This window comes from Camelina sativa, chromosome 18 (assembly GCF_030686135.1).
Source record: "Camelina sativa cultivar CO46 ecotype springtype chromosome 18, ASM3068613v1".
Classification (NCBI taxonomy): domain Eukaryota; kingdom Viridiplantae; phylum Streptophyta; class Magnoliopsida; order Brassicales; family Brassicaceae; genus Camelina; species Camelina sativa.
Genome location: NC_141897.1, coordinates 2,807,334 through 2,826,047, shown reverse-complemented (window position 1 = coordinate 2,826,047; position 18,714 = coordinate 2,807,334). Strand labels below are relative to the sequence as shown.

The following is an 18,714-nucleotide window of genomic DNA, read 5'->3' as shown; positions in this document are numbered from 1 at the left end:
ATGTAATGAATAAAATTATTTAAACCTTTGTCAGTTAAACGAAATATTTGCTATAGTTGTGAAGTAAGTAAAAAGGTATAACTACCATGTAAAAAAGAAATTTTATCTGTTAGTTTTTTTAAATACAAATTAGTTTTGATTCTAATAGATTTTTTTATACTTTTCTACAATTTATTTGATTTGATGTGTTCCTAATTTTCGTTTTTTAATTAGAATTTTTTTTATTAATTATTTAATCTTAATTAAGTTTTTCTAATGGCAATTGAATGTAATTCTTTACACATTTTAAGGTTAATTTTATATTTGTACTTCCCAATTAATATATTAGGATATTGAAGATATACTTAAGATATGGTAATTGAAACGACTCGACCCGTTTTTTTTAAATAAATAATAAATAATAATAATAATAATAAAACTACAACTAGTGGGCCTGTATCCACTAGCCATCTAACCACAATCACAAACAACAGCGGAAATAACAATACCAATAACAGCATGTTGGTGTCGGTCGATGCAGAGTCCTGGTTTGTTTATTGTTGAATGTTGATTGTTGGTTGATGTTTAGAGATGTCTCTACTACTTGTGTGTATAGCCCAGTAGATGGGAGGATTGCCTTACTGAGTGTTTATAAAATACTCGTGCATTACAATTTGTGTTTGTGGTGCAGGTAAAGGCAAAGTGTGATCGTGGAATCAAGGCAATGAAGAGTAGGATGTTCTAGGGACTCGATTGGATGTTTTCTGGCATTGCTAGGTTGCTAGAGTTGGGTCATTAGAAACATTAATGGGTTGCTGGATCCGTATTTTCTGATGATTGGTTATGTTTTGAATATTGGTTATTTATAATTATTGGATATTTATTGGTTATTGGTATTGTTATTCCGCTGTTGATTGTGATTGTGGTTAGATGGCTAGTGGGTATGGACCACTAGTTGTAGTGTATTTATTATTATTATATTTATATTTATTATTTAAAAAAAAAAAGGTTGGGTCCTTTCAGTTTGAAGCAAGACATAACATGCGTAGAGAGAGCCAAAGCCACCGACTTTAGTAATATTTCCTTCCCTCCCTTAGATAAAATTTTGCTGTCCAACCATTCACCCCGTCAGTCAACCTATCTCGAACGTAACCGAAGACTTGTACATTCGAGCCTCCGAGACTCTCAGGAATTCCCAAATAGGAACCCATACCCCCTTCCTTGGAGATTCCAATGACAGATTTTACCCTGTCCTTGACCTCTGAAGTCACCTTTTTACCAAACATAATAGAGGACTTGTCCAAATTTACCTCATGACCGGAAGCTTTTCCATAGTTTCCTATGATATTCATGACCGTTGAACACTGTTCTTCATCCGCTTTACAGAAAAACAGACTATCATCCGCAAAAAGCAAATGAGAAATAGGGGCGAATCACAAGTAATCTTAATACCCGTAATTTTTTCCTCCCTCTCTACCTTTTTGATATTAGCTATCAAAACCTCAGTACAAAGAATAAACAAGTAAGGGGATAAAGGATCCCCCTGTCGTAATCCCTGTTTTGGCGAAATGGAGCCACGGGGTTGACCATTGAGCAGCACTTTATAGGAAACCGAACTCACACACCACGTTATCCAAGAAATCCATCTAGAATCAAAGCCTAACCTAATTAAGACCGCCTTCAAGAAATCTCATTCAACACGGTCATAGGCCTTGCTCATATCCGTTTTGAAAGCCAAAATATCCGAGCTACACATCCTATTGGTCTGTAAACCATGAAATATCTCTTGGGCCACCATGATATTATCTGTGATTAACCGACCAGAAAAAAAAAGCCAATTGTGTTTCAGAAATAATTGAGGGCAAACTCTTCTTTAACTGGAAACAAAGAATTTTGGAAATGATCTTATAACTCACATTGCACAAACTAATAGGCCTAAATTCTGCCATTCTTTTAGGCATTTCAACCTTTGGGACCAGACAAATATTAGTTTCATTAATTCGGGGGTCAAACTTCCCAGTCCAAAAGAAATCCCTAACCAAAGCAACCAAATCCCCTTTAAGATGAGGCCAAAACCTCTGAAATAAAAGTGCTGTCATCCCGTCCAGTCCCGGAGTTTTCTCTGGATACATTGCAAATAGGGCCTTTCGAACTTCCATCTCTGAAATATCCTTAGTTAGCTCCCTATTCATACGCTCTATAGCAAATGGATTGACCGCTTGTACCATCTCTGAAATACCACACACATCCGATTGTGCAAACAACTTATTAAAATAATCAGAGGCAATCCTCTCCATACCCTCACTCGATTCATCCCAAACATCCTGTGAATCAAACAGCCCTACATTCCTATTCCTAACCCTCCTCTGTTTAGTAGAAGCATGAAAGAAACTAGTATTCTTGTCGCCGACCCGCAACCAGAATTTTCGACTTTTTTGTTGCCAATACAATGGAGAGGATTCCCAAACCTCTCCACCACGGATCATATGCTTAAGGAGCATAAAGAGTCAAGCTTAGTGACTTTAAACAAGCTCACTTGGGAGGAAGGCCCAAAGGTATCTTTTGTTTTGTTTTAATTTTGATTTATTTGTTTTATCTTATTTATCTATTTTTGAATTTTCTTTAAAAAAAAATGGAAAAGTTGAAAAGAGGAAACTGGAGAACCCGAGGGTCAACCCGACACCGTACTCGACGCGCCTGATCGTGTCCTTGCTCGGGTGGCGAGTGGAGTCCGAATTCCACAAGCCAAGCCCACTCTCGGTGAAGCCCACCAACTGAGCTCTAGCTTATTTAAGGGTTTCGAAACCTTTCTCCCTCATTATCACTGATAAGTTGTCTCTCAACCCTAAAGTTTTTAGTTTCCATAGTTTCTATTCTCTCTCGATCTCAAGCTTTTGTTCGATTTTCTTTGGGAACTAACCCTATTAACTTCGAAGCTTAGTTTTTCTTCTCAAGGATTCAACAATGGAGCCAATCGCGAAAACCTACCAAAGGAAGGGGAGAAAATCAACCTCCACCGCTGCTACAACCGGAGGTGATGCCATCGAACCTCGAGAATCCCAAGGGAGAGGAAACGTTCCGCATTCCCAACCGCTGGCTGGACGTTTCGCCTCCCCAACCCGATGCTCAACCCGATCCACCACCCAATCCGATGCTCGAGTAACCGATCGAATAGAAAACCAAGTTTGCTCACCGAGACCAATGGCGAGTGCTGTTCGCCGCTCTCCTCGAAGTATGTACCTGTCTACGTCCAAAAGAACTGTTACCGACCCATGGAGGTCGATTCTGATACTGGAGGAGAAGAGCAAGGGGAGATCCAAACCTCTCGATCGAGGAGCAGAGCTGCGGTTGCAAGAGAGAAGAGACCGACTTCAGAGAAGGCTGAGAGGGTAGCTGAGAGAGCAGCTGAGGAAGAGGATTGAGATTCGGAGGAGGAGAACCGTGAGAGAGAAGAGGAGCAGAGAGAGAGAACACGCCAAGCCTCGCGGAGGCTGAAATAGAAGGAGGTGGAGACTTTGGCAAAACTCTTCAAAGTTTTCCGGAAGATGAGCTTTGTTGGCACCCGATACCCTCACCGTGAGACCATGAAGCAGTTGGGCATCGCTAGAGATGTTGAGTTTCTGTTCGATATGTGCCACCTGGGCAATATGATGTGAGCCCACCTCAAAGCCTATGAGGAGGAGATGGTCCACTTTCTATCCACTTTGAAGCTGCACTACTTTGAAGACCACCCGACCCTACTACCCGATGGGGGGATCAGGTTCATCAATCCGTGAGGAACAAAGAGTACCGGCTCACTTTCAAGGAGATCGAGAAGCTGTATGGTTTCAAGGCTGGTAGTGGAGAAGGAATGGAGGTTGCAAAGGAAGAAATGAGGTCCCTATGGCTGACAATAGGAGACAAGCTCCCCTACAAGTCCACAAGCTCCAAATCCGCTCAAATAAGGAGCCCTGTCCTGAGGTATTTTCACAAGTCCCTTGCATTCACTCTTTTTACTAGAAAAAAGACAGGGAATGTGAATGATCATGAGCTCCAGCTGCTGGATATTACATTATGTGGAGTTTTGGACAATGCTAGGGAAAGTACACCGCTAGTTGGAGATGTTGCGGATACTAGTATGGTGTTTGTGCTGCTCGATCAGTTCCTCTACCTCAAATCATGGGCCATTAAGAGAAGAGAAGGAGGCGGAGAGATCTCCATTGGAGGACTGATCACACCGATCTTGGTGGCTTGCGATGTGCCTTTGAAGGGAATAGTACACAACCCAAGATGGCTGGATGTAGACTACCTCGTGCTGTCGAGATTTTTGGCCCATGAGAGGCCTAATGATATGATGCTGTTCACATTCGTCCACCCAACCGCCGAAGCCACCCAAATGATCCTGCCTAATGTCATGTGCACCAAGGTTCGGCTGGGGAACAACATCGACTTCACTCCACCTTCGGAAGAGCTGTACAACTCGGAGGAGGAGTCCGAAGCTGAGAAGAGAGAGGAAACCGGGCAGAGACAGGGAGATAGCTCAGAGGATTTTGATTTTGAGGAGTATGTGTACTCTCAAAAGCAACCAGTCGGAGTAAGGGAAGCCCACAAGAGGATCGAATGGCTGAAGAGGATGAACAAATTTTTGGTGAGGAAGGTAAAGGATCTTACCGGTTCGGTAAAGACAATGGGAGGTCAGATCAAGGAGCTGCAAGACAAGGCAAGTTGTGCCTCAGCCCCTACCTCGGCATACGCACCAACTTGGATGGGGAGAAGCGGACCGCTAGGAGGAACTCGAGGTCTGCCACCTCCAAAACCTCACAGAGCATCATCATACGAGCCCCAAGCAGAGGGAGATGTCACTCAACCTGAAGCATCACAGAGAAGCCATTCAGACGCCTACCCGATGCCCAACCCGATGGGATACATGATGCCTTATCTGATGCAACCATCGAGCTCCCAGTCGGGTGATTACTCAGGGCTTTTCCCTCCGCCCTACCAGATGCCATTCACAATGTCGTACCCTGCGAGTGGATACACGGGTGATCATTCTGGACCTCTTCCGCCGTATCTGTCATATTACCTGATGCCCTACCCGATGAGCTACGGGATCCCACCCTCGATCAACCCCTCGGATGCTGGTCCGAGTAAGTCGTCCGTGCGCATTTCCGAGCTCTCTGATGAGCAAACACCGGCACCTGCTGAAGCCGGAGATGACCCAGGCTACATGTTGGCGAGTATGGAGGCTGCTGCAACCTCCTTCTTCACCAACCCATGAGGTACCAATTTTATCCGATCACCTGTAAATAACATTGCATTTAGTTTTTCTTTTATTTCGTGTGATTCTTGGATTCTTTTTCCAACTTTTATTTACACAGGGACTGTGTAATTTAAGTTTGGGGGAGGGTCCTAGAATGTATTTAACATTGTATTTTATTTTCTTATTTTCTTATTTCAAATTTTTGCATGCTAGTTTTATTCATTTGAGTCTGCATCTATGTGCATTAAAAACCCCAAAAAATTTTAAAATTTTTTAAAAAAATAATAATAAAAAAAAAGTGTTCATGTAGTTGTATTCACATAAGGATTGAGTCTAGTTTGTTTCATATAGGACTATTGCATATGCATTTTAGGGGACATTGATTAAAACTACCTTGTTTAAAATCAAACCTTAGGATTGAAGTTATAGCCCTTAGTCACAGTTCATTGTTGCTAGATCAATCTTTGGAAAAAAATAAAAAATCTTTGCTTAGAACCTTGTGTCTTTTGAATGCTTCCTCCACTTGCTTGAACATTAGAACATCTCTATATTATTGGATTTAATTTGAACTTTAATTGTCTTGCTTATGGAACTTGAATACTTGCTCATGGTAACTCTAAACTCGAGTTAGCACTCCATTTTTACCAATCTTTTCGTTTAACCCGAATTGTTTGCCCTACCCATGAACCCAAACCTTTCTTTCAAACCTTGTTGTGAATTGTTGAGTGAGGCCTCTTTCATTGTGCTATAAGTTGTGAAACCTTGAGAGTATTGAGAACGACAAAGAACTGCCTTTTGATTTAGCTAAGTTAGAATTTGAACTAGCTAATAGATTCGGTTTTGAAAGATAGGTGGTTAGAATGTTTATTTGGGGGTTGGGTTGTGGAATAAAAAAAAAAGTCCCTAAGGTTGGAATCAATTAGCTCTAAGTCTCTAAGTAAAAAAAAAAAGAGAAAAAATCTTGCTATAGTCTCCTAGAAAATAAAAAATATATATATATTAGGAGTTTAGCAAAGAGAGAAAAAAAAAAATAGAGCTAGAAGTTTAAAGTCTAAAAGTCTAAACCTTAGGGAGTAAAAAAAAAAGTTAAAATCAAGGATATGGGTAGTTTAATTCTAGGGGGTTTGATAAAAAAAGAGGAAGTTAATAAGAAAAGGGTAGATCATCAAGAGTTAAGCTTTATATGCCTAAATTGTTCTCAATCTTAGATAGTTTTTACGACTGTCTAGCATTCCTTTTTTTGAGAGAAAACCACCCAAAGAATTTGTTTGAAACCACCTTACTAAAAGCCTTACCCTTGAAACCAATTGAGCTTGATTCACCTTCCATTTACAAGAATTCGCCAAACACTTAATTGGATGTGAAAGAGATGTTCTTTATCTTTAGTTGGAGGTTGAACTAGATCGATGCATGGTAATAAGCATAAAAAAATATTTGTAAGTATGTTGATTGATCTTAGCACCATTAAACTATTTTTAAGGACTATAGCTTGAACCCTTCGCTTAGCATATAAAGGTTATGAGTCTCCATTTTCAAACTGCACTCTCTTACTTCCTTGCTAGAGGACTAGCAAGGACTAGCAAGACTTAAGTTTGGGGGTCTGATAACTCTCTAATTTGCATATTTTTAGCATCCTTTTTTTTGTCTATATTTTGCATTGTTCATACCTCTAACTCAGCATTTTTAGGTCATTTACAGTATGAATTCACTTTTAGACCATTTAGGTTGTTATATTTTTGCATTTGCAAGTTTTGGATGAAAACAAGTGCTAAAGAGCCTAAAATGGGGAAAAACAAGGACAAACTCGAGCATGTACCCGAAGGAGCCATCGAGCTGGAAGAACAAGTCTGAACTCCAACACGATCGAGAAGGATCCAAAAACAAGAAGAACACCTGAGGATCTACCCGAGGTGTAACTCGACCGTATCTTTGTGTATCCAATCGGGTTGACCATCGGGCATGTCTGGGAAACTAGGTCAAAGGGGTTTCCATATATAAACCCCTCCTCTCCTAGCTCGCAAACGAGCAAGCCGCAGACCCTCAAACCAGAGAGCGAGAGATTATGTGAAAGAACTGAGTGACTCAAACACTTTTCCTTTTGTTCTTACATTTTATTTCATAGTTTTTATTGTTTTTCTTAGATTTTTATCTTGTACTCTTTCTACTCTACTCTACCGTTTAATACAATGCAATTTTCATTCTTATTCGTTGTTATGTTTCTTGTAATATGTCCGAGTAGTGTAGCAAAGTTTCTAGGGATGGGATAAATGATTTTGTGTTCTTGATCGGTTAGGATGCCTTAGTTTGATTGTATATGTTTGATAAATTTCCTTCTAGGTTGGTTTTCTTAATGCTATCAACAGACCGAGAGGTTGAGATTAGATCTAGGATGTTTTACCACCGAGAGGTGTAGATGAGATGCTTGAATCAACCAATGCTAGAGGTTCACTCGCTCTGAGTAAGTGATTAGATGAGTTAGAGTTTACTGACAATAATGAATTGGATCTTAATGCCTTCTTGGTCATGTTTCTTCAACGAGAGTTGGATAAGAAAGTGATCAAAGTTGATTGTTGCTAGTGTGAGAGTGTGGTGACAAAGTTTTAGAGAATCATTGTCTAGGAAATATTTGCTTGAGGCATGTAAGGCATCTGTACTGGTCAAGAATACTTAGGATTCGATTATCCCCATCCTTAGAAGCTTTCGTATTTTTATTGTTTGCATTTTCTTCCATTACTTGATCACTTACCCGATCAGGTACATGATAACCTGCATCGAGTAATACCTCGAGCTGTTCATATTCCATTTGCTTACTAGATCACCCCAATCGATCCTGTACTCGAATGCTTGCATCGAGTGCTTAGGTCGTGTGATTACTTGTTTATATTATTTTCTTTTATTTATTTAGGACTGTTAGAACAAAACCCTTTTTGCTTGGCTTGACTTGTATTGTTCTGATCATATCCTTCATGCTAGTGACAAACAACCATTTGGATTGATAACCCTTTGTACTACAACTGCATAGGGAATTGATACCCTGGGTGAAAACCTGTCTATCAGCTTACCACCGTCACCTGCAGATTTTAACAACAAAGTTTTAGCTAACAGCCGTTTACCCGGCGAAGCAATAGCTACAACATGGCATTTTCCCCCTGCCACCCTTAAAACCATAAGAACCAACTTTCTTAGCATTACAATCTTAGTATTTCCCAAATCAATATCTTTCATAGCCTGATTAGCATACCCTAATCCCTCGACAAAAGAAGAAGAGATAGAAACATTACCTTGTGGAGCTTCATCGTTAGCCTCGGACACACCCTTCTCTGTATCCGTCTGAACATCATCATCATTAGCAACTGTGTCCTCAACGAGACCCAAAGCCACACCCTCCTGGTATTCCCCATCCTTGAGAAGATCATCAGAACTCACTGAAAACCCAGCCTCATTATCACCACCACTCAGCCCATTAACCTCCTCCATTACTGAGTCCTTCTCCTTATCCACCATGTCATCAGCCGTAGGGATGACTGACTCCAGAGCAATATCAGCCTGTGGATCAATTTTCTTCTTCGCCTGATACAGAGGTTTCGGCCAAGCATGACCATTCCACTTTCTAGTAGGATGTGTACATGACTGATGGATCACGAAGTTACCATGACCCTCTCTAGCCTCTGCATGTTTCCCGTAGTTCTTTTGCTGACCCATATCTCCTTGATTTTTTTCCTGGTATCTAAAACCACTTTTTGAACTCTCACCAGTACGCAACTGATGTTGGTCCCTGTCTCGATTTATCTCAGAATTAAAGTTCAGGGATCACTTAGCAAACTTCCTTGGCTTTTCCCAACCACCCTCAAAATGTTAAACCATCGGTTTTATCAATGGCTGATTCTACGAACCACCCCTTTATCCGCAACTTCTCCCTAACCACGACCCCCTCACCCTTACTTAGCTCGGGACAAACCTTCACATCATGTGTAAGCCTAAAGCAATGGCTACAGTAACCTAGCAGCTTCTCATACTCCAGCGAGACCACCACCTCATTTCCAGTGTTAAACGGGACCACCAGATGGAATCTGAGAGGGTTAAAACCATTGATAGTCACGAAAAGACTACCAGTTTACTCATCTACATCACGAAGAATTCTTATCTTCTTACCAATTGTTTGAAGGGTTGCAGTCTCCATAGGGATCTCAGAAGCTTTCACCCAAAAGTTAATAGCAGAAGGATAAGTATCTGAAATGATAGGTTCCCATCGAACCAAAGCTAACATCCAATTATCAAAGTGGTAAGGACCGTTCCTTAACACACCTTGAAGATCTTCCTCTGTTTCAAAATTAAACTGAAATGTATCCTGACCCAAATCCGCACCTTGAACCCTCTCTTCGAGCTTCCAAATCTTTGGCAGATTAGCCACCAAGGACTCCATTCGCTGAACCGAAGGATTCATCAATTTCCCAATGAGAGTTAAAGAGAACTGTTGGATACGATGCGCCATTATAGAGTCGGAGATTTTCACCTTCTCTATTCGAACCAAAGCAGCCTTTCCTTAGTTGAGGTTCAGCTGAGCCATGATAACCCTACCAGAAACCGAAACACAATGAGAACCCTTTGACAAAACCGAAACACTACAATCTAGCAATTCAAATGCGACCCAAACTCTGATGAACAAACCCAAAGAGAATGAAAAGAGCGAGATGATAAGACAAAGCACCACACAAAACCAAAAAAATATCGAGAAACCAGTATCAAAAATCTCTATCACCATTAAACTTTGAATCCTTGACCCACCCATCAAATCGCGAAACAAGAGTACAAAGAATATTTGCTTACCCGAAATTTCCTGAAACCAAATCCCACTCTTTCCATTTCGAAACCCAAATCGCCCATTAAAGCCAAAAACGAATCCCATAGAGACCAGATCATTGTCCAAGCAAATCGGATCTATCACAATCTGTGATTTAGACAAACACCCGATATAGAGTCCTGGAAAGCGAGATCCCTCTCTCCAAATCCCAAATTCCTGATTCTCCTGATTCTGATCTACCACTGCAAAAGACAGTAGAGATCGTAGATTCCCAGCCCAAAGATCCAAAACCCCAAAAGAAAGCCACCAACCAACATCGCAAGATCCGCCGCCGAGAACCATTCAACCCGAAAACCTAATCGCCATCGCTAACTCACTCTCTTTTTTTTTTGAGTCGTAATATATTTACAAATTAATACAGATGTAATGTATTCATATAGTTATTTTAGCAAATTTGATTTTAATCATAGTTCATTGTATTTTCGAAAGTACACTTATTTTTTATTCTTTTAAAGTCAATCCATATAATTTTATTAACAAGTACTGTTAATTACTGTAAAAACACTAAAATATATATATATATATATATATATATATATATATATATATCAGTGTAACATTGATATTACAAAACAAAGAAATTTACTATGAAATAAAATTTTCAAATACAACAACATATATATAATATTGTAATATTTATATTAACTAACTAAAAACCTGATTATATTAGTATACTAACCTATTTAAATGATTTATGAAAATAAATAGACACGTGGTGTATCACGGAGTAAATCCTTATAATTTGTTAATAATAAATTAATAGGAAACAAATATTGTGCTGGGTTTAATTAAGTAATTAGAAAACAATTACTGCAACAATTAAGGTTTTTAAAAATTAATAAACAGTTAGAGTAAACAAACATATATATATATATATATATATATATATATATATATCGCTTTCTTTTTTCGTTAGTCTCTTTGCCTCTTTTCTGAACAGAACTCAGTAAACAAAGTTTTCTTTCGACGTGTCTCTCACTAATCCAATTCTCTATATTAAGGTAAAATTATTCAAGTTTTTAACTTTTTAATACTATTTATTCTGTTTTCTTAAATAATTTCATCCAAATTATTTTTACATTTGTAAGTAATTGTTGTTGCTTAGAAAGTTGATTTTGAAAGTTAATTTAGTTAACAAATTTCTGGAAGAAAAAGAAAGAAAAATATTTTAAAACTAATTTAGTTAACAAATTTAGTTAACTAATTTTTGTTGGTTTGTCAGTTATATTGTTTTTATTTTCGTTCAACAACAATGGTGTTTATTTTTACACACAACTTTTTGTATTGAATTGGAGCATTTTTTTTGAAGTGGCTTATCATATATTTTCGTCTTGACACGGCTCTGATTCCAAACAGCGAAATGCAGACATTCGCGTGATTGCCTCAGCTTCAAAGAACTAGACCCCTTGTTGTCATTGCCACGAAAAAATCATATCCTAAGAGAGTCATCACACCTCATATCAGTGGTAGCATAGTTTCTAACTTTCTAATAATAACAAAAAAAAAAAGTGGGAGAAAGAAACTTTTCAGAAGAAAAAAAACCCTATAAAAGTAACCATTTAAAACATGTTAAGAAGGAGGTTTGGTCTACGGAGGATGTTTATATCTGTAATACTGCAGTGTCATACTTTGCAGATCTGTTTACAACGCTGCAACCGACAAATTTTGATGAGGTCTTATGTGAGGTACGCACAGTCATTACAGATGAGGTCAATGCCTAGTTAACGGTTCCGGTTACAGAGTCAGAGGTTCGCGCGGCATTATTTATGATGCACCCGGATAAGCTTCTTGGCCCGGACGGGATGACCGCTTTGTTTTACCAAAAGGCGTGGCAGGTTGTTAAAGAGGACCTTGTATTGCTGGTTAATGGTTTTTTCGAGGAGGGAGTGTTTGATAGGGGTTTAAATACCACGCGTATTTGTCTCATTCCGAAGGTGGCAAAGCCAACCCAGATGACAGAGTTGCGCCCAATTAGTTTGTGTAATGTGGGGTATAAAATTATTTCTAAAATCATGTGTCAACGGCTTAAGACGATTTTACCACGGCTTATTTCGGAAACTTAACCAGCTTTTGTTTCTGGCCGCCTAATTTCAGATAAATTCTCATTGCTCAGGAAATGTTTCACGGTTTATGGACTAATCCGTCATGCAAAGGGAAATTTATGGCAATAAAGACAGATATAAGCAAGGCCTATGACCAGCTGGAGTGGGGATTTATTGAAAAGTTACTCCACAAAATGGGTTTTGATGCAAGATGGATTGGATGGATTATGTTTTGTGTTAGCTCGGTTGAGTATAAAGTTCTTCTGAATGGTCAACCTAATGGTTTGATAATACCGAAAAGGGGTTTACGACAGAGGGATCCTCTATCTCCTTATCTGTTTATATTATGCACGAAAGCTTTAATTGCCAATATTCGGAAAGCGGAGGAGGATAAATTGATTACAGGGATAAGGTGGCTAATCAATGCCCGCCAATCACACATCTTTTATTTGCGGATGATAGTTTATTTTTTTGTAAGGTCGACAAAGTACAATGTGAGGTCATTTTGGATATTTTACGGAAATATGAGGCTGTCTCGGGCCAACAAATCAATTTTGCAAAATCTTCTATCCAGTTTGGTCATACGGTTGCTGAAGACACAAAAACGGAGCTCCAGGGGATTCTTGGCATAACAAATCTGGGAGGCATGAGCTCGTACCTAGGGTTGCCTGAGAGTTTAGGTGGGTCTAAAGCAAAGGTCTTTTCGTTTTTCTGGGAAAGACTGCAGGGACGTACGACTGGTTGGTCGGCGAAACTGCTTTCTAAAGGGGGAAAGGAGGTTATGATCAAGTCTATCGCAACTGTGGTCCCGACGTTTGTGATGTCTTGTTTTCGGCTACCAAAAACAATTACATCCAAACTCACCATTGTTGTGGCGAACTTTTGGTGGAGTACGGATGGTAGGACGGGTGGTATGCATTGGTTAGCTTGGGAGAAACTATGATGTAGCAAACCACTGGGCGGTTTAGGTTTTCGGAATGTTGATGATTTTAATTTGGTTTTGTTGGCAAAACAACTATGGAGGCTAATTGATTATCCCGATTCTTTGTTCGCCAGGGTTTTTAAAGGTAGGTATGAAAGGAATTCGAATCCCATGGAACTGATTCGTTCTTACTCTCCCTCTTACGGGTGGAGGAGTATAGTTTCAGCTCGCTCTTTGGTACATAAAGGACTTATTAAAAGGGTTGGATCTGGAGAGTCCATTTCTGTATGGACCGACCCCTGGATACCAGCTCAATCCCCGAGACCAGCTCTCAGTAAGGGTTCGTTTAAGGACCCTTCTCTTAAAATTTCTCACTTAATTGATTGTCATACAAATTCGTGGCGGATGGATGTGCTTATTGAGCACTTTGATCCTATTGATGTTGCGTTGATAGGGGATTTACCTTTAGGTAGTTGTCCAAAGGAGGATTCTCTTGGTTGGCATTTTACGAAGAATGGGCGGTATACGGTTAAGTCTGGTTATCACGCGGCAAGTATGTCGATCTCCGCGCCTTTTAAGGCGCTTGGTGACGGGCCAAAGATTACCTCTCTCCTAGCTAGTGTTTGGAAGGTTCGTTGCCCACCGAAACTCCAACACTTTATGTGGCAAGTACTGTCTGGGTGTATTCCGGTTTCAAGAAACTTGCGGCGGCGTGGCATCGCGTGTGATTTGGGTTGTCCATGTTGTGGTGCCGAGGAGGAAACAGTTAATCATGCTCTGTTTCTTTGTCCACCAGCGCGTCAGGTGTGGGCTTTATCTCAGGTACCGGTAGGATCACATTGTTCTCTGGTGGAGTCTGTTTATGCTAATGTGGATCATTTCTTGGACCCCAAAAGCCCGGGATCCCATGTGTCAGCCTTCCCGTAGATTTTGTGGTATTTATGGAAAGCGCGTAATGCAAAAGTTTTTGAAAACATCACTGAGCGGCCAGAGGAGGTTATTCGGGTAGTTGAAGGTGAGGCTTTGTCCTGGCAGCAGGCTCAGGAGGAGGGTGAAGATGCGGATTCAACTGTCCAGCCAACGGTTGCTGACTCTCGGTTACGGGGGCCAGTCACTTCCCTTCCCATGTTCTTTTGAGGCTATCGTTGCTTCGTTGATGGCTCTTGGAAGTCAAGAGATCCTTTCGCAGGAGCCGGATGGTTTTGTACCCAGTCTCAGGATCCGATGCCAAGTATGGGAGCTACTAACTTCCAACGGAGTCTTTCCCCCTTATACGCTGAAGTCGAAACTTTCATTTGGGCAATGCGTTGCATAATCGGACATGATTACTGTGATGTGGTGTTCTACTCAGACTGCGCTGATTTGGTGAAGATGGTGTCTTCGCCACACGACTGGCCGGCGTTCTCTACATATCTCGGTGATATCAAGATGGATAGGGAGGAGTTAACTTCTTTTTCCTTATCTTTTATTCCTAGAAATGCAAATGTAAAAGCGGATATTTTGGCATGCTATGCGCGCACATCTCCGCATAATGTTCTGTATGTAAACAATTTCCCTTCTCATTGGCTCATTTGAGCTAATCTTTTGTTGGCAAATATCTATATATATATATCTTTCAACTCAAGAAATTTTCGTAAGCTTTCCATTTGATTAAAATAACCATAATATATCTTTCATTGTATATATCTTTACTATTAACTGAAAAGCCACTTTATAAAATATGACTTTGTCTTTTAAGAAATTAATCAAATCACATCACATTACTATTAGTTTTAAGACCATTTAACTGGAGGTCTGGACAAGATTTTCTATTAAAACAAAAATTCTTATACGGAAATCTATTTTAACAAATTATTTATGCTAGATAAGAGGCAAATATCAATATACTTTATTTTATTAATAGTAAAAGTATATGCATTTATTTTTAAAAAATTAACAATATGGTTTCAACATAACATTTAAATTGTTGAAGATCTTAAGCGTATAGAAAATATATAACCCTTAATGAGACAAGATTTATAAATATTAGCTCTTAATTAAATTTCATTTTATTATTCATGAGAACTGAAGGAAGTATAACATACTTCAAAAATTATTGAAGCTCAAGATGAAAAACTTGAGTTATGAAAAAAGAACAACAACAACGTAGTAGTAGACTCATCCAACGATTGGACGGTTTAGGACAGGACCATTGGGACAGTCGTCGGCTGGAACATAGAGAACGACACGGTTGCAACAATTGATGGATGGTAGATAAACACCTTCAGGGTATATGAAAGCTGTCACACGTGGATTGTCATTTTCTATCGTTGCCTTTGCTTGAAGTCCACTCACTCCTTTTAGCTCGGGCCACTCCACTTTCAATCCTACACACATGCACACCAACTACAAATGTTTAGTCTTCGGTATTAATATTATACATGGTTAATGGTTTTCAAGTTTTCAAAAAAAAAAAAAATGTTTGGTCAATTAACTAGGTTTTTTTTAATTAGGTTTCGGATTGAAAATTTTTGAACTTTTTTTTGAATAGTCCACCGTAGTTTCGATCAAAACAAGTTAATTTATGTCGGTTTTGTGAAATCCAATCCAAAGGAAGTAGTAGAATATTAAATTAATTTAGAAAAAGTAACAAGGATGTACTTAATCAAATCTATTTTTTTCAAATATAAATCGGAACATTATTGAAACTCATGAATTACACGATTTAGTATGGTTTACAGCTTGACATACAAACTTGGTATTCAAATGAAAAAAAACAAATCAAACTCCAGTTAATTTGAACACGATTCACAACTCAATCCACGTTATGATATGTAGAAAACTAAAAACGTTATAGATGAACATTACCTGGGAATTGAGATTGGCATCCACTGCCTGAGCAGTTACATAACTCACACTTGGGACCAAGGATCGGACAACTGTTTGACATTGTGTGTGTTTCTCTTTCGTCAGATGTTACTTAACAAGAAGATTGATAATCTTTCAAATGGTATTATATATCTCCACGTTACGTATTGATCAACATATATATAGCAAATATATGTTGCCTTGTGAGCCTAATCATTACAAAGCTATACGTTGTGCGATAAGGAAAGCTTTATTTGAGTATATCTTAAGTCTAAAGTTACAAATACTATTGTTTTCATTATTTTTAGACAAAATTCAAAATTGACGTTTTATAATAAATGTTTTTTATGGAGTAGTCAAACTTTAATTTTCATATATTGAAATCGTATATTTTTTTTTTTTTTTTGTCAACAAACGAAACGCTTTATATAATTAATTCATCATAAGAGAAAAGGCCAAAATATATTTATATTTACCGTTAGTCTCTGGTATTAAATATTTTCTTTCATTAATGGATAACAAAGTGATCCTCATAAAACATAAAAACAGTATACAAATTTAATATTGAGCTGAGAAGGCTCTTTGACTAATCCCTAACCACTTTATTACGTAGTAGGTTGTCGAGAGATTGAAGAGGATTTCATGACCGGAATGAAAAACTGTAATGTATAAATTTTTATAAATGGAAACGACAATTCATAAGTTAAAGTCAAAGCTATAAAGATAGTCTCAACATAAAATGTATTTTAAAGTTTGATAGCTTAAACAATAATAGACTAATAATTATCAATAAGCAACTCCTTTTCTAACACTAGTATAATTTTACTGTGATCATCAATACTAGCAAACATTCTTTGAAAACACTTCAATCTTTTTTGAAAAATCTTATATATTTTTATGCAAACTATTTCTTGTTGAATCTTTATGCATCGCTATAAAATTTATACAAAAAATCAGGATGCTACTGATATATATGTTTTTTTATATAATACAAAGTTTCTGCTTTTTCGTATTTTCTTAAGAATCATATATATAAAAGTAGAGTTTTGATTTCTCTTTATTGGTCAATTTGATATTTAATGTTTTAAAATATAATACTTATTTTTAATTAAACTTAAAATTCAACACATTTAATCACATATATAAATTCATACTTTAATTTCACTAATTACTACTAATTTGTACCTGAAAATTCATACTTTAATTTCACTAATTACTACTAATTTATAACTGAAATTAAATAAATTGTGAATTGATTATTGTTTTCCTCCATTCATTTTCAATTAAACACACTATCAATTAAAATTGTAACTCCTCTAATTAAATTATTTTAGAAATAATTTCTACCACTACAAATTCTATAAATAATCATTCCCACATCCTCCTCGACCATATCTCAAATTCTAAATACTTTTTTTTTGTTTATGTTTTTGTGTGGGTTGAAAACTCATTGTAAGTGTTTTTTTTTTACAATTCATTGTAAGTGTTTAATTATATATTTTGTTGGATATATCTTATATTGTGTTATTGTAAGTGTTTAATTATATATTTTGTTGGATATATCTTATATTGTGTTTTCAATTTTATTTCTTTGTTTTATGTATTGTTTCCTTTCTTCTTTGTTTTCTTATTATTTTTAATTTTAAATTACATATGATAATAAAAAAAATTACATTACATATGTATAATAAAAATTTGATGGCTATACAAAAAAAATATCATGCAGATTCTAAAAATTATTAATTTTGATCATTGCACAATAAGATAATCAAACTAAAGAAATCATATTTATTCTTTATCTAGATATATGATTATTTCTTACATATTTATTTTATTTGTAAAAGTATGCAATGTTTTAAGAAAATAAACTATTGTAATACAATAATTAAATTAATTTTCTTTAATTCTCTCTAAGCTCTAAAAAATTGTAATACATATTTTTAGTATACTCATCATTATATTTAGTTCTTGTGATCAAACATATAATTATATGAAGCTCTTGATTGCACTTCATATGATTTCATAGGGAATACATTTAATTTGTTACATACAGAATAATTTGGATTTTAATTATTTTACTCTTTAGTTTTTTTTTCAGCATTTAACTCTTTAGTTTATGTATTAGTTTATATCATAGTAAATATTCATTTTTACACACACACATATATATATATATATATATATATATATATATATATAATTTGTTCAATTTTCTCTTTATTGGTCAATTTGCTCTTTAATGTTTTAAAATATAATATTTCTTTTTAATTAAACTTAAAATTCAACTCATTTAACCATATACATAAATTCATACTTTAAATTTACTATTTACTACTAAATTGTAACTGAAATTACATAAATTGTGAATTGACTATTGTTTTTCTACATTTATTTTCAATTAAACACACTATCAATTATAATTGTAACTCCTCTAATTAAATTATTTTAGAAATATAAATTCAATCACTTCAAATCCTATAAATAATGATTCTCACATCCTCCTCCACCATATGTCAAATTCTAAATATTTTCTTTCTTTTGTTTATGTTTTTGCATGGGTTGAAAACTCATTGTAAGTGTTTAGTTATATACTTAGTTGGATATATCTTATATTGAGTTTTCAATTTTTTTTGTTTGTTTTATGTATTGCTTCCTTCCTTCTTTGTTTTTTTATTATTTTAATTTTAAATTACATCTGTATAATAAAAATTTGATGGTTATACAAAAAAACTTATCATGTAGATTCAAAAGAATATTAATTTTGATCAGTGCACAGTAAGATAATCAAGCTAAAGAAATCATCTATATAGGGAATGTACTTAAT

At 36.7% G+C, this 18,714-nt stretch overlaps 5 protein-coding genes across 5 annotated transcripts; 1 reads left to right on the top strand and 4 right to left on the bottom strand.

Annotated features, from left to right (window-relative positions):
* Positions 1-1,049: 1,049 nt before the first annotated feature.
* Positions 1,050-2,465, bottom strand: LOC147921421 (uncharacterized). Its single transcript, XM_087497675.1, has 3 exons — positions 1,896-2,465; positions 1,432-1,534; positions 1,050-1,357 (listed from the first exon to the last, which is right to left on the bottom strand). Exons 1-3 carry the CDS (start codon positions 2,463-2,465, stop codon positions 1,050-1,052), a joined length of 981 nt encoding a protein of 326 aa, XP_087353801.1.
* Positions 2,466-7,327: 4,862 nt separating this feature from the next.
* On the bottom strand, positions 7,328-9,312 carry LOC147921420 (uncharacterized). The gene is made up of 2 exons (XM_087500038.1): positions 8,500-9,312; positions 7,328-8,289 (listed from the first exon to the last, which is right to left on the bottom strand). The coding sequence occupies exons 1-2, from the start codon at positions 8,918-8,920 to the stop codon at positions 8,183-8,185; spliced, it is 528 nt and encodes a 175-aa protein (XP_087356164.1). The 5' UTR covers positions 8,921-9,312; the 3' UTR covers positions 7,328-8,182.
* On the bottom strand, positions 8,967-9,710 carry LOC147921419 (uncharacterized protein At4g02000-like). The gene is made up of 3 exons (XM_087497674.1): positions 9,337-9,710; positions 9,177-9,288; positions 8,967-8,993 (listed from the first exon to the last, which is right to left on the bottom strand). Exons 1-3 carry the CDS (start codon positions 9,708-9,710, stop codon positions 8,967-8,969), a joined length of 513 nt encoding a protein of 170 aa, XP_087353800.1.
* A 2,530-nt stretch (positions 9,711-12,240) lies between these two features.
* On the top strand, positions 12,241-13,970 carry LOC147921418 (uncharacterized). The gene is made up of 3 exons (XM_087497673.1): positions 12,241-12,378; positions 12,600-12,934; positions 13,178-13,970. The coding sequence occupies exons 1-3, from the start codon at positions 12,241-12,243 to the stop codon at positions 13,968-13,970; spliced, it is 1,266 nt and encodes a 421-aa protein (XP_087353799.1).
* A 1,105-nt stretch (positions 13,971-15,075) lies between these two features.
* Positions 15,076-16,024, bottom strand: LOC109130596 (inhibitor of trypsin and hageman factor-like). The gene is made up of 2 exons (XM_019240303.2): positions 15,891-16,024; positions 15,076-15,409 (listed from the first exon to the last, which is right to left on the bottom strand). Exons 1-2 carry the CDS (start codon positions 15,970-15,972, stop codon positions 15,201-15,203), a joined length of 291 nt encoding a protein of 96 aa, XP_019095848.2. The 5' UTR covers positions 15,973-16,024; the 3' UTR covers positions 15,076-15,200.
* Between the last annotated feature and the right edge of the window lie 2,690 nt (positions 16,025-18,714).